The sequence below is a fragment of the Lithobates pipiens genome, unplaced genomic scaffold (genome assembly GCF_037356315.1).
Source record: "Lithobates pipiens isolate NorthernLeopardFrog02 unplaced genomic scaffold, aLitPip1_a1.2 Scaffold_16, whole genome shotgun sequence".
NCBI lineage: Eukaryota > Metazoa > Chordata > Amphibia > Anura > Ranidae > Lithobates > Lithobates pipiens.
This window is the reverse complement of record NW_027507748.1, coordinates 566,396,582-566,411,454: the sequence shown is the minus strand read 5'-3', so window position 1 is coordinate 566,411,454 and position 14,873 is coordinate 566,396,582. Positions and strand designations below refer to the sequence as shown.

At 42.4% G+C, this 14,873-nt stretch overlaps 1 protein-coding gene across 1 annotated transcript; it reads right to left on the bottom strand.

Annotated features, from left to right (window-relative positions):
• Positions 1-612: 612 nt before the first annotated feature.
• Positions 613-12,786, bottom strand: TSFM (Ts translation elongation factor, mitochondrial). Its single transcript, XM_077483660.1, has 6 exons — positions 12,659-12,786; positions 12,422-12,574; positions 6,802-6,930; positions 4,623-4,745; positions 1,291-1,369; positions 613-1,143 (listed from the first exon to the last, which is right to left on the bottom strand). The coding sequence occupies exons 1-6, from the start codon at positions 12,671-12,673 to the stop codon at positions 722-724; spliced, it is 921 nt and encodes a 306-aa protein (XP_077339786.1). The 5' UTR covers positions 12,674-12,786; the 3' UTR covers positions 613-721.
• Positions 12,787-14,873: the final 2,087 nt, after the last annotated feature.

Sequence of the window (14,873 nt, the reverse complement as noted above, 5' to 3'; positions counted from 1 at the left end):
CTAACATATTTAGTGTATTTGGCTACTGAGTTTGGTCTTCAATAGGTTTGCACAAAGGATGGGAGTCTTAGGCCCTTTTCACACTGCCACGACTTAAAAGTTGCGCGATTTTACTGCGATTTCAAGGAATGCCTGTGTAAACTTGAGGTCTATGGACTTCAACTTGCATTAAAGTCGGAGCAAAGCAGTATAGGGAATACTTTGAACTCAGCACAACTTGAAGTCGCACATATATGAATGACTATTATTGGAAATCATGGGGAACGACTTGTCATGCGACTTTATGGTCCCAAGTCACAGGACAATTCGCACTAGTATGAAAGGGGACTTAAACACACATACGTTTCTTTTTTTCATCTTGCATGCATAAACCTTGAGCATTCAATGGAGCAGACTGTGCTACTGCTGTTTTCTGGATAAGCTGCGCACACCAGGGATGCTGTGGTTGTGAAGAGGTACCAGAATTGCAAATTGCAGGCAAGCTATAGCTGTCTAGACATGTAAAGAGATTAAAATTGAATAATCTTATCAACAGGGATGTTTTTTTTAAACCCTATGTATAATTTATAACTACTTACTGCTTTAACTTGACAAAATTAAAAAGGGCACACAATAGTGAAAGGTATCATTTATTTTTCACTAGGGGAAAAAAAAAAAAATATATATATATATATACACGTTACATTGTTCATACTTTCCAGAAGGAGAATGTTATGACGCACTAGGATTGGTTGGACTGTGTGGTCTGTGTTTCCTCCCCACACTCAAAGCGTACAAAATCCAGCACTTCAAGATCATGTGGCTGAAGATACTGTCCTACAGTTAGGTTGGGCTCCAGTAGGAAAGGCTGGGCCAGCATCCTGGTTTCTGTCTCCCCAGCAGACTCATCTTCTAGAGAACCCAGGGTCGATGGGCTCATGCCCACCACATGTTGGCCCAGTCTACGACCCAGTTCAGTAATGTTGCTTTTGCAGTTATCATTTGGCTTGCAAACAACCAAGGCTCCATACTTCCCAAATGCCATGTTAGCCAAGGAAGGTGCATCTGCAGGTAGGGAGCCATGCATGTATGAACCAATAAACATACTAGAAGGGACAGTGACCCATGCAGCTCTCTTCATGGTCATGTTCTCGCCCAGTTTTCCTTCAAAACACAAAACAGATAAAAGAAAAAGTTAAAAGAATACAAATAAAAATGAAAGGCAACACAAACTCACACCATTTTCTTTCAGAAGTGGAACATCAGACTACATGTCACTAACATACATATAGGAAAATATTTTTTTTTTACCAATTGTCATTGCAAGAAGATCTTTCAATAAGGACTCTTCTGTCTTCATTTGTAAAAACTCTTCTTCAGCAAGGAAACCCTATAGTAATGAAAAATTTATTTTTAACTTACTGTGTGCATGATAGATTAGAACAGCAGATAGGGAAACAAGCGAATAAAGAAAAGAGGCTCATATACATTTATTTCTAATACATTTTTGTGTTGTACTTTGTTGGATTTTATGCTTTTAATGGAAGAGAAACAAGGATGTGACTTCTCATTCTGAAATCTCTTGGCATGCCAACTCTCTTGATTTAACAGTTTGAGTCATTAACCTAGAACAAGTATGCAGATACTTATAGGCCCATACACACGATAGGACTTTGTACAAACTTTCCCTTGGATTTTTGTACAAAGGGCGTCGGCCCTGAACTTGTATTGCATACACACAGCAGGACTTTTTCTGCCAACTTTCACCAAATCACGTGGTTTTTCTGCTCTTTACCGCCACCTTTGGTCAACTTCTGTATTGTTGTCTGATCTTTTGCATTGGTTCTGAGCATGCCTGTTTGTACTTTGTACAAAAGTCCTATGGTTTTCTGTACACACGATCAGACTTTGCTCCATCGGACTTTTGTTGCCAGAAAGTTTGTTCGTTCGCACAGCCAACAAAAGTCCGATGAAAACCAAAAAAGTTTGTCTGATGGAGCGTACACATGGTCGGATGTTGCTCCAAAACAGCTAATTTGCATGTTTGTTGTCAAAAAGTCTGATCGTGTGTATGGGCCCTATGACTTACCAAATCTGCATATTTTTCACAGGTTAATTAAAATAGTAAAACCAATGGATCAGCAATGCAAACAGCATTTTTAGGAGGTCTGCGTTGGCAGCCGTAGTAATCTTTTAGGAAACGTACCGAAATGGCTTACTCCGATTATAATGCATACTATGAGCATCACACAGATGTTCTGCCTACTAACGCCAACTCCTCCAGACTCACCCCCCACCTCTTCCATTAATGCATTTTGATATGTGCATAACGCCTCCCAAGGAGTACTAAGGCAGGGTTGGTGTGATCTCTTTAGGAAGCTATGTATAACACCCTGCTGAACACCCCCACCAGTTTTGACTGCATTAGAAAGTAAAGAATCTCGGTCATGATGATGTCACAGGGTCTAAAATAAGGAATGTAAAGAAAATAGAAAAATAGGGAAGGAGGTGAGAGGAAGGAACATGTGGAAGCAAAATATAAAACAGACTAAACTTCAGCATTAAAGAAAAAAAACTATTATATTGCAAAAAAGGTAGACTTCAAAAATTTAAGGAAAATACTGTATATACAACCTTAAAATGTTTTTCAGCTACAACCCTGTCCTAATTAAAAGAAAAGAACATGCTACATTCACTTTTTATAATCTATCTTTGCAGAGGAGAAGTTAACCAAAACATAACTGCAAATGTAACATTCTGCATAGATTACAACATACATTTCTAACTGACCCCCCCAAGCCATATAGTGGCTTTTTCTATATTGGTAAGAGCCCTATAATAATAATAATAATAATAATAATAATAATAATAATAATAAACACACACATGGGACCATTTACGAGTAGCCTCATTTTATTTTATTTTTTAAACAAAAAGGAACCCAAAAAAAAAATGTTCATGTCTCAGGAAACATAAATTACTACATCTACAATGTATGGTACATTAGCCTAAAGCAGAGCTATAGGCAAAACTTTGGTACCCCCATGTCACCAGAACTAGTGTCCCCATTGGAAGATTTCCCCTCTAATACTTTTCTGGGGACAACCCAAAAGGTGCTACTTTCACTTTCAATGATAAACAGGACAAATATAGAGTGTGAATCTCTCTAACAGGGGCGCACCGAGAGCAATAAAAACCTGACAGGTGTTACAATCCCTCCCCACTCTATTCAAAACGTAAAAAAAAAAAAAAAAAAAAAAACACGTTTGGCCTTTAGGTTATACTTTAATCTGTAAGTTATTGATTTGATACTGTATAATGGTAAATAAAAGAATAAAGGATGTGGTGTACCTAGAGTATGCAGTACTCCTCTCTTCTATGAGACAAAATAATCTCTGAAAATTGTAGTTCCCCCTTACATTAGTGGAGAGGTTTCTCCTTACAGTGGTTTCCAGTGGGAGAAGTACCCCCTTATATGAGCAATCAGTGGGAAAAGAACCCCCTTACTCTGTTGATCAGTGGAAGACTGTCCCCAGCTAAAAAGAAGAAGCCAGTGCTTACTGAGAGACAGAAGTTCAAGATCTGTAATCTCCTTTCTGAAACATACAGAACCATGGGGTCTAAATAATACAAAGAATTTAGGATCCAATTATTTTTTAATAGAAAGGTCTAGAGCGTACATGTGAAACATCTATTATCTGGGCCTCTGTGGTCACCTTTATATATTTTAGCCAACTGCAAAGGAAATTTGTGAGTTTTGTATATAATTGTATTCTATTTTGTATGTATTTCACACTGCCCTCACTGTGCACACGACAATTTTTTCATTACATGTTTGCATTCTTTCAAGGCATGATAAGAATTAGTCTGCCTATGTTACGCCCCTTGTTACCATAAAATGTACAATTGTAATATTAAATGTGATACCTACGTAATAGTTTATAAAAAAACCTTCAATTGCGTCATAATATAGCAGAACAGTTATTTGGAAAGATGCGGAGTGTATCTTTTGTATCTGTTCCCTACTGCAGTAGTTATTAAATTTGGAACCACTAATCAATAGGAGGATAGGAGTTGCCCATCTATAAATTTCCATGTCACCAACTATAATTAAAATACAACATCTACATATATTTGGTGTTGTAATAACAGGTGCACAAAGAATATTTAATATATATATCACATACACACACACACACACACACACACACACACACTACAGTATCTTATAACAAAATTAATGGCAAATTGCTGAACTGTCAAGATTACTCTGGTGGTAAACAGTTGCCAGAGCTGAAGAGGATAGTTAAGTATTTTCTATGCAGGGTCATACTTGTTCTGGGTCAGTTGCTTACATCAGTGGTCATCAACCTGTCCTGAGGGTCCACTAACAGGCCAGGTTTGCAAGATAATTGTAATACATCACCGGTGATATAATTTGATGTTCAGTGATTGCATTATTCTAGTCTGCATCTCCACAAGGTAATACATATAACCTGGCCTTTTACTGGGCCCTGATGACAGGGTTGATGACCACTGGCTTACATCAAACATAAAACGGCAAATTAGTTTCCATATATCTGTGCCTAGAAGATATTACCTATTAATCTAGAAATCTTAATGTGTGGTCTCCAACATCTCACCTTCAGGTAGGAGGTCTGGTTTCTCTCTGTACTATGGCAATGCTTTAGTGTTGAGACTGCCACCTGCTGGACCAGCTGCTGAAACTTCACATTCCTGGCAACAAAGTCTGTTTCACAGTTCACCTGGAAAAAATCAAGCGATTTTTGTAGTCCTCCTAACTGGTAAAGGTATTTCAAGTAGTTAACAGCATGGTTCTCCTGACTGCATGATTTCCAATCAAATCAAGAAAGAGCATTAAATTGTATTCTTATATTTAACAAAGCCAACTCCTTTACATTGTTTGAGATCAACTCTTTTGGATGATCTGTGATAAATTAAAGCAGAGTTCCAGGCAAATTTTTGGATTTTTTTTTTGCCGTTTTGTACCTTTTCTTGCTGTTCTCCAGCTGGACTTTCATCCTACCTTTCCCCAGTGAGGTACATCACATCTCTGCATTTTCAATGGGCCCCTTCTCCTCCCCTCTGCCTTCTGGGACCTGTGTGTGTCCGAGAAGACAACGGGACCATTCAGAAAGCACAGCGGGACTTGCACATGTGCAGTAGGAAACCGGCTGCGAAGCCTGAAGGCTTCACTACCAATTTCCCTTAGTTGCAATGCCGGCACCTGCACCTGAGCCGATGGATGAATCAGCTTCAGGGGGCCAACATCTCTGAATCTCTGGACAGGTAACTGTCCTTATTTTAAAAGTCAGCAGTATTTGAAGCTGCTGAATTTAAAATTTTTTGCTCAGAGGCTGGAACTCTGCTTTAAAATCTCACCAGTTTCTTGGAAACTGCAGTGTGAATTTGTGTCCCCACCTTTCTCACAATGCCATTATGGATTTAATCCACTTTTAATCCCTCAGCTCTTTGTTTATTCCACATTAAAGATGGAATAGGCTGAGCTCCAGCCTTCTGTTTACTCCCACACTCCTCTCTATTCCCTGTTCAACTACTCTCAATTCCCTGCAAAAAGTTATCTTTACAATACAGCCTTTAAACCCCTTCTGTTTAAATTACATCAGTCAATCATTTTTCTCTGATCCATACTTGTTGCCGCCCCCCACCCATCATCTTAATATGTCCTGGAGCTTTATGCGAAAGAAAATATACCCGGCTATCTCTTTAGATGTGCATGACCAAAAACAATCAATCAGCAGACTGCACAGCTAAAGTCTGCACCAACCAGTGGCCAGCAAGGAGAAGCAGGCACATCTAAAAAAGGGACCCTGGGGATGTGTCCTTTCATCTGTTAATACTGAAAAAGATCAAAAGCAGAATTTGTTTTTATAAACACAGATGATCAGGGTGGAGAAGGTAACAAGAGAAGGCAATATATGTGTACAGTACACTAAACCTCAGCTTTAACATGGGGTCTCTCTATAGTTTACTTTGCACACCATTAAAGTTTTCATCAAATTGGAAAAAGTGTGTAAATCCTAGGTTTACGTTGTGTGAATCGTGTGTCATTTGACAGCAACTAGTTAAAGGGGTTGTAAAGGTAAAAAAAAAATTCACCTTAATGCATTCTATGCATTAAGGTGAAAAAACATCTGACAGTGCCTGCACCCCCAGCACCCTGTTTTACTTACCTCACCCCTCGAAAATCCCATGCTCGCCCCCGCCATCCTTCCTCGCCACTCAGCCTGGCCGCTGATTGGCTGGAGTGGATGGAAAGCAGCACAGCCATTGGCTTGCGCTGCTGTCAATCACATCCACTGAAGCGGAGGGCCGGGGGCGGGGCCGTGTGATACAGCGAGCAGCTATAGCCGCCAGCTGTATCACGGGAGCGTGCCCACAGGTGCTTCTCACCATGCAAGGGAGCTTGCATGAACGTGAGAAGTACCTGCGGGAAGAAGCAGAGACAGCCGCCGAGGGACCCCAGAAGAGCAGGTTCGGGGCCACTCTGTGCAAAACGAGCTGCACAGTGCAGGTAAGTATAACATGTTTGTTACTTAAAAAAAAAAATTAAATTAACTTTACAATCCCTTTAATATAGCAATAGAACAAGCTGTGCAGTTTTTATGCTCGTAGTTTTCAGAACGAAAAAAATGCAGTCAAGCATACAATAAAGTAATTCAACACTGAAATTAGAGAGGGGTTTTATATGCTTATCAGCACTAGAAATAGCGGCACCAATACAGCACATCCACATTCCACTACCCTAGTCTCCATGTATAAAGCAGGGTGTATACTCACCTCCACTAACACTGCAGAGTTGCCTTTATGCAACAGTCCTATAAGACCCTCTGCAGTCTTTCTTCCTTGCAATTTTGAGGCTTTACTCCATCCTTCTTTCTGGGCCTGTTCATGGAGCCAAGCTTCTGCCTTTGAAAGATGAGGGAATGGTTAAAAAGGCATTCAAAAATGTTGAACACAGAATGGTAACAAAATAATTTTTCATGAATTGTAATTTGACCTTAAGGCCAGTTTAACACTTGTACGACAAACGCTCCGACATTGGGAGCTCATGTCGCACGACGTATGGAAATCAATGTTTCCCTATGAGAGCCGTCTTAACTGGCCCGACACAAGTTGGTCCGACTTCAAAAAAGGTTCCTGCACTACTTTGGTCCGACTTTGATCCTACTTCAGCCCACTGAATATCATTGAAGTTGGACCAAAGTCGGATCATCGTCTTAACTGATCCGACTTTGGCATGCGACTTGTGCTCGGAGGATCTTGAAGGGAACTCCACGCCCAATAAATAAATAAAAAAAAATAAAAAAAAAAAATAAAAAAAATAAATAAAAAAAAACTGCTTGGGGGTTCCCCCTCCAAGAGTATAACAGGCCCTTTGGTATGTTATGGATGTTAATGGGAACCCCCATGCCAAAAACAGCGTGCCCCCTCCCCCAAATCCATACCAGACCCTTATCCGAGCACAGAGCCCGGCAGGTCAGAAAAGGGGGTGGGGATGAGCGAGCGCCTCCCACCCCAAAGCACCTTGTCCTCATGTTGATGAGGACAAGGGTATCTTCCGATTTCTTTTCCCCTCTCCGGCTCTTTGTCTTCTTCCTCTGCCGGTTATCCTTCACTCTCCGCTGATGTCTTCTAGCCCTCTCTGGTTCTTCTGTCAGCTGTCTTCTGCCTCTGCTACGTCTCCCCTCCCTCTGTTTTTCCTCCGATGTTGACTCGATGCTCTCTTCCACTCTAAGAGGCAAAAGAACAGAAGAGGGCTAGAAGACATTAGCAGAGGAGAACCGGCAGAGGAAGAAGATGGAAAAGAGCCGGACAGGGGAGAAGAAAATTGGAAGAGACGCCAGAGCGGATTTAATAAATTAATTTTGTCAAAAACCTGTGTACTGTTTTTTATTTTTGACTTTTTTGGTGAATGGGTAGGGTTACAATGTACTCTTACTCATTCACATAGGGTGGGGGGGTTGGATCTGGGGACACCCTTATCAGATTCTGATAAGCCCCTCGCAGACCCCAACAACCACCGGCCAGGGTTGTCGGGAAGAGGTCCTTGTCCTCATCAACATGGGGACAAGGTACTTTGGGATGGGGGCGTGGGGAGCCCACGCAGCTTTTTCTTCTTTTTTTTTGCCGTGGAGTTTCCCTTCAAGGGTCAAACCAGACACAAAGTGCCTGGTATTATTGGGATCAAAGGCGGATCCCCATTCACTGAAGTCAGATAGATGTTGGACTTCAAGCCGTGGGGCAAAGTCGGATCCACAGTCATAGCTCACCGTGCATGGCATCTGGTATGAGTCCGAGCTCCAAACACCCGACATCATGAGGCTCATCACCTGGGAGTCGGGACTGGTCTGAGCTCTACTTCATCCGCAATTGGCTCAGCCTTCCCTGTTCTAATCAGGTCCTGCCACACTACAACTGGGGGAACTACAAGGCACATACATACGATTGGACTGGTTGACAACAAACATGCAAGTTAGCTGTTTTAAGGCAACATCAGACCGTGTGTACGCTCCATCGGACAAACTTTTTCATGGGACAAAAATTCGCTCTGAAAATAGACAAACTTTTCGCCAACAAAAGTCTGATGGATCAAAGTCCAATCATGTGTACAGAAAACCAAAGGACTTTAGTCCAAAGTACAAACACACATGCTCAGAACCAATGCAAAAGATCAGACAACAATACAGAAGTTGACCAAAGGGTGGCGGTAAAGAGCAGAAAAACCACACATTTGGTGAAAGTTGGCTGAAAAAGTCCTGCCGTGTGTACAAGTTCACGGCCAACAGCCTTTGTAAAGAAATCAACAGAAAAGTTTGTTTAAAGTCCAATTGTGTGTATGGGGGGGGGGGGGCAGCATTTCTCCTCTGTTCTGACGAAGGCCTAACACACTGCAACTGTGGAAACTACAAGGTCCTGCATCCCTTCTGTCCTAACTAGGGCCTGCTACACCACAGGTGAGGATTTGGGATAGGGAAGGGGATGCAGCCTTGAATGAGTCTGACTGCTTAATTTTTTTGATGAAAACCATGGGCAGCAAGCGTGATGCATCACAGAATCTGATCAAAATCGTTGAGCGGATAATTGGAATCGATTTGAATCGTGAGACCAGTGAAGAGGCGCACCTCTATTAAAGACCACCAAAAGAAAGCTCTAGGTGTATGAACAAATTGATAAAAATGTAATTTGAATACAGTGTTGCATGACCGCGCAATTGGCATTCAAAGTGCAAGAGTGCTGAAAATTGCAAATCAAGGAAATAGAAAGTTCTGGACAGCCACATTCCGGGTAAAATTTCTCGTGCCTTTATTGAAACAATCGGGATCACACTGTACAAGCCACAGAAAAGCAATATAGGAACAATCTGCAGTGTTTCACACTAAACAAAGTGCTTACTCATAGCTGAAAATTGGCCTGGGGAGGAAAGGGGTGAAAGTGCCCGGTATTGAAGTAGTTAAAGCTGGTTTTAAAAACAATATTCCTATAGATCTTAATTTTCCGCACATGACAGATCATACAGTATCTAAGCTAGGTAGTGTATTGGGAGACTGTAGAAAATTCCTTGCACTGCTGTTACTATGCACTTGTCTTCTATGTTCTTTGTAACCTTGATGAATTCTATAAATAAAAAATAAAAATAAAAAAAACCATGAAGCATGCATGGCCACCAAAAAAGTTGCTATACGGCCAGATTGTAATGTGTGTGGTGACTAAGGATGAGCTCAGGCGTGTTCACAATCCAGACATGTAGAACCTGCCAGGAAGTCGGCACTGCACAGCGCTAATCTCAGTCAGCGAGACAATTTCCAGAATTGCAGTTGCAGAGATTGAGAAATGTCTCACTGCCTGTGATTAGCGCTGTGCAGTGCCGTCTTCCTGGTGGGCTCTGCACATGTGGGTTGCAAACACGCCTGACCTCATCCTTAGTGGTGACCCTAAGATGATGTCATGTGACCACTTTAAATATAAATTGGGCTTCACAGAGTTCCTGCTGAAGAAGGTTGAGTTGGGAGGCCCTGTGTGCCCTGTAGTAGGCAGTCCCCCGTGTGCCCTGTAGTAGGAGGTCCCCCGTAGTAGGAGGTCCCCTGTAACTGGAGTCAAGCCATCAGACAGTTGCAAATCAGTGGTCTTGCTATCAGACAATTGTTTTTGGGTTGGATATAAAACACAGAAAAACTAAATATAACATAGTGTATGTGTGACAGCTCTGTGTAATCATTATTTTATATATTACATCACCCTCTCTAACATTTACAATATGGTATGATTTTACTGTGGAAATGTAAAGGTATAGAGCCCAAAATATCAACCCATTGGCTAAAAACTGACATTTCCGCAATACTTCAAAATGAGTAAGAAACAAAATCTCCCATTGGACCAATACGTTTACAATGCAGATGTGTCATAAACACTCCCCCCTATGATATCTTACAATATGGTATGATTTTACTGTGGAAATTTAAAGATACAGAGCCCCAAATTGCAACCCTTTGGCTACAAAGTGACATTTTGGCACTACTTCTAAATGGGTTCAAAACAAAATCCCCCATTGGACCAATACGTTTACAATGCAGATGTATCATACACACCCCCCTCTATGATATCTTACAATATGGTATGATTTTACTGTGGAAATGTAAAGATACAGAGCCCCAAATATCAACCCTTTGGCTACAAAGTGACATTTTGGCACCATTTCTAAATGGGTTCAAAACAAAATCTCCTATTGGACCAAGACACATACAATGCAGATGTGTCATACACACCCCCCTCTATGATATCTTACAATATGGTATGATTTTACTGAGGAAATTAAAGATACAGAGCCCCAAATATCAACCCATTGGCAAAAAACTGACATTTTCGCAATACTTCAAAATGAGTCAGAAACCAAAGCTCCCATTGGACCAAAACATTTACAATGCAGATGAGTCATACACACCCACCTCTATGATATCTTACAATATGGTATGATTTTACTGTGGAAATTTAAAGATATAGAGCACCAAATATCAACCCTTTGGCTACAAAGTGACATTTTGGCACTACTTCTAAATGGGTTCAAAACAAAATGATATTTGGGGCTCTGTATCTTTAAATTTCCACAGTAAAATCATACCATATTGTAAGATATCATAGAGGGGAGTGTGTATGACACATCTGCATTGTAAACGTATTGGTCCAATGGGAGATTTTGTTTCTGACGCATTTTGAAGTATTGCAGAAATTTCAGTTTTTAGCCAATGGGTTGATATTTTGGGCTCTATATCTTTGATTTTACTGTGGAAATTTATACCGTATTGTAAGATATCATAGAGGGGGGTGTGTATGACACATCTGAATTGTAAACGTCTTGGTCCAATGGGAGATTTTGTTTCTGATCCACTTTGAAGTATTGGAAAAAAATGTCAGTTTGTTGCCAATGGGTTGATACTTGGGGCTCTGTATCTTTAAATTTCCACAGTAAAATCATACCATATTGTAAGATATCATAGAGGGGAGTTTGTATGACACATCTGCATTGTAAACGTATTGGTCCAATGGGAGATTTTGTTTCTAACTCATTTTGAAGCATTGCGGAAATGTCACTGTGTAACCAAAGGGTTGATATTTGAGGCTCTGTATCTTTAAATTTCCACAGTAAAATCATACCATATTGTAAGATATCATAGAGGGGGGTGTGTATGACACATCTGCATTGTAAACATATTGGTCCAATGGGAGATTTTGTTTTGAACCCATTTTGAAGTAGTGCCAAAATGTCACTTTGTAGCCAATGGGTTGATATTTGGGGCTCTGTATCTTTAAATTTCCACAGTAAAATCATACCATATTGTAAAATATCAGAGGGGGGTGTGTATGACACATCTGAATTGTAAACATCTTGGTCCAATGGGAGATTTTGTTTCTGATCCACTTTGAAGTATTGGAAAAAATGTCAGTTTGTTGCCAATGGGTTGATACTTGGGGCTCTGTATCTTTAAATTTCCACAGTAAAATCATACCATATTGTAAATGTTAGAGAGGGTGATGTAATATATAAAATAATGATTACACAGAGCTGTCACACATACACTATGTTATATTTAGTTTTTCTGTGTTGAATATCCAACCAAAAAAAACCTGTCTGATAGCGAGACCACTGATTTGCAACTGTCTGATTGCTTGACTCCAGTTCCCCTGTAGTAGGAGGTTCCCTGTAGTAGGAGGCCCCCCCCCGTGTGCCCTGTACTAGGAGGCCCCCCCGTGTGCCCTGTACTAGGAGGCCCCCCCGTGTGCCCTGTACTAGGAGGCCCCCCCGTGTGCCCTGTACTAGGAGGCCCCCCCGTGTGCCCTGTACTAGGAGGCCCCCCCGTGTGCCCTGTAGTAAGATGACCCCCAGCCTGAGAACAGTCATCACCTGCTTGATGTCATTGCTGAACCTGTCCAGGGCCTTCTTGCAGTTGGTGAATGAGTAGCCGGTTTTCTTCCTCAGCTTCAGCAGGAGGTCCTTGTTTGCGGCCAGCACCCGGCTACATGTGTGTAGGAGGGCGGCCTTGTGCCAGGAGAGGAGCTGCCATGGAAGAGGAGATAAGTGACTCAGTAGAATGTCCGGAGACACAGGGATTCCCCCCATACACACAATGTCATCACTTACCCTACAGCGCAGCATCCCTGACACTGTACCCGCGTTGAATGACAGCGGCGCATCCTGATGACGCGAAACAGCAGCGCCAAACGAAGGCCATCCTTTTCCGGGTCATCTCGGCAGCCATTTTTCCGGAGACCACTGGGATGATATTCTGTGTGTTTGTAGTAGGTCATCCAGCAGCTGTGTAATACAATGAAGGCCATTTTCTAGACATAATCAGACTCCAGTCGTGCAGGTGTTTCGTCCGATTAGGAGACCCGTCAGAATGTTTAACGGAGGTGACGTTTCATTTCTGCCATCTTTCTACACCCCGCACTCCTCCACAGAAGGAATACAGTGAGAAGGAGGCAAGCGGACATCTTGTTACACCCATTGGAGTTTTACTTTTTTCTTTTTTTTTTATTGTCAAGTACAGTGTGGGTGTAGTGTCACAGTTTGATGCCTATCACAGGATGGTGCGGAAGTGACGTTGTTGCGTACTGCGCATGCGCGATGCGCTCCAAACGCTCGCGCCGTGCGTTCCAACATAGTTTCGGCAATACAGTTCAGCGAAACCATCACATAATGTTACGGAAGTGATGTTACACACAACACAAACACGGGCCACGTTGTTGCGTACTGCGCATGCGCGATGCGTTCCAAACACTTGCGCCGTGCGTTCCAACATAGTTTCGGCAATACAGTTCAGCGAAACCATCACATAATGTTACGGAAGTGAAGTTACACACAACACAAACACTGGGCCGTTCGTTACAACACTAATACTTCCCTTGTTACCTAGTAGGTTTTGCATTGCTGGGACTTGTAGTGCCTATCCTGAGCTACATGCTTCAATGTTCAGTGTCCTCATCCCTATCCACGAGCTTCAATGTTCAGTGTCCTCATCCTTATCCCTGTGCTTCAATGTTCAGTGTCCTCATCCCTATCCCCATGCTTCAATGTTCAGTGTCCTCATCCCTATCCGCGAGCTTCAATGTTCAGTGTCCTCATCCTTATCCCTGTGCTTCAATGTTCAGTGTCCTCATCCTTATCCCCGAGCTTCAATGTTCAGTGTCCTCATCCCTATCCCCATGCTTCAATGTTCAGTGTCCTCATCCCTATCCCCGAGCTTCAATGTTCAGTGTCCTCATCCCTATCCCCGAGCTTCAATGTTCAGTGTCCTCATCCTTATCCCCGAGCTTCAATGTTCAGTGTCCTCATCCCTATCCCCCTGCTTCAATGTTCAGTGTCCTCATCCTTATCCCCGAGCTTCAATGTTCAGTGTCCTCATCCCTATCCCCCTGCTTCAATGTTCAGTGTCCTCATCCCTATCCCCGAGCTTCAATGTTCAGTGTCCATCCTTATCCCTGTGCTTCAATGTTCAGTGTCCTCATCCCTATCCGCAAGCTTCAATGTTCAGTGTCCTCATCCTTATCCCCATGCTTCGATGTTCAGTGTCCTCATCGAAGCAGGGGGATAAGGATGAGGACACTGAACATTGAAGCTCGCGGATAGGGATGAGGACACTGAACATTGAAGCAGGGGGATAGGGATGAGGACACTGAACATTGAAGCTCGGGGATAAGGATGAGGACCCTGAACATTGAAGCAGGGGGATAAGGATGAGGACACTGAACATTGAAGCTCGCGGATAGGGATGAGGACACTGAACATTGAAGCTTGCGGATCGGGATGAGGACACTGAACATTGAAGCATGGGGATAGGGATGAGGACACTGAACATTGAAGCACAGGGATAAGGATGAGGACACTGAACATTGAAGCTCGCGGATAGGGATGAGGACACTGAACATTGAAGCATGGGGATAGGGATGAGGACACTGAACATTGAAGCACAGGGATAAGGATGAGGACACTGAACATTGAAGCATGGGGATAGGGATGAGGACACTGAACATTGAAGCTCGGGGATAAGGATGAGGACACTGAACATTGAAGCACAGGGATAAGGATGAGGACACTGAACATTGAAGCTCGCGGATAGGGATGAGGACACTGAACATTGAAGCATGGGGATAGGGATGAGGACACTGAACATTGAAGCACAGGGATAAGGATGAGGACACTGAACATTGAAGCTCGCGGATAGGGATGAGGACACTGAACATTGAAGCACGGGGATAAGGATGGACACTGAACATTGAAGCTCGGGGATAAGGATGAGGACACTGAACATTGAAGCACGGGGATAAGGATGGACACTGAACATTGAAGCATGGGG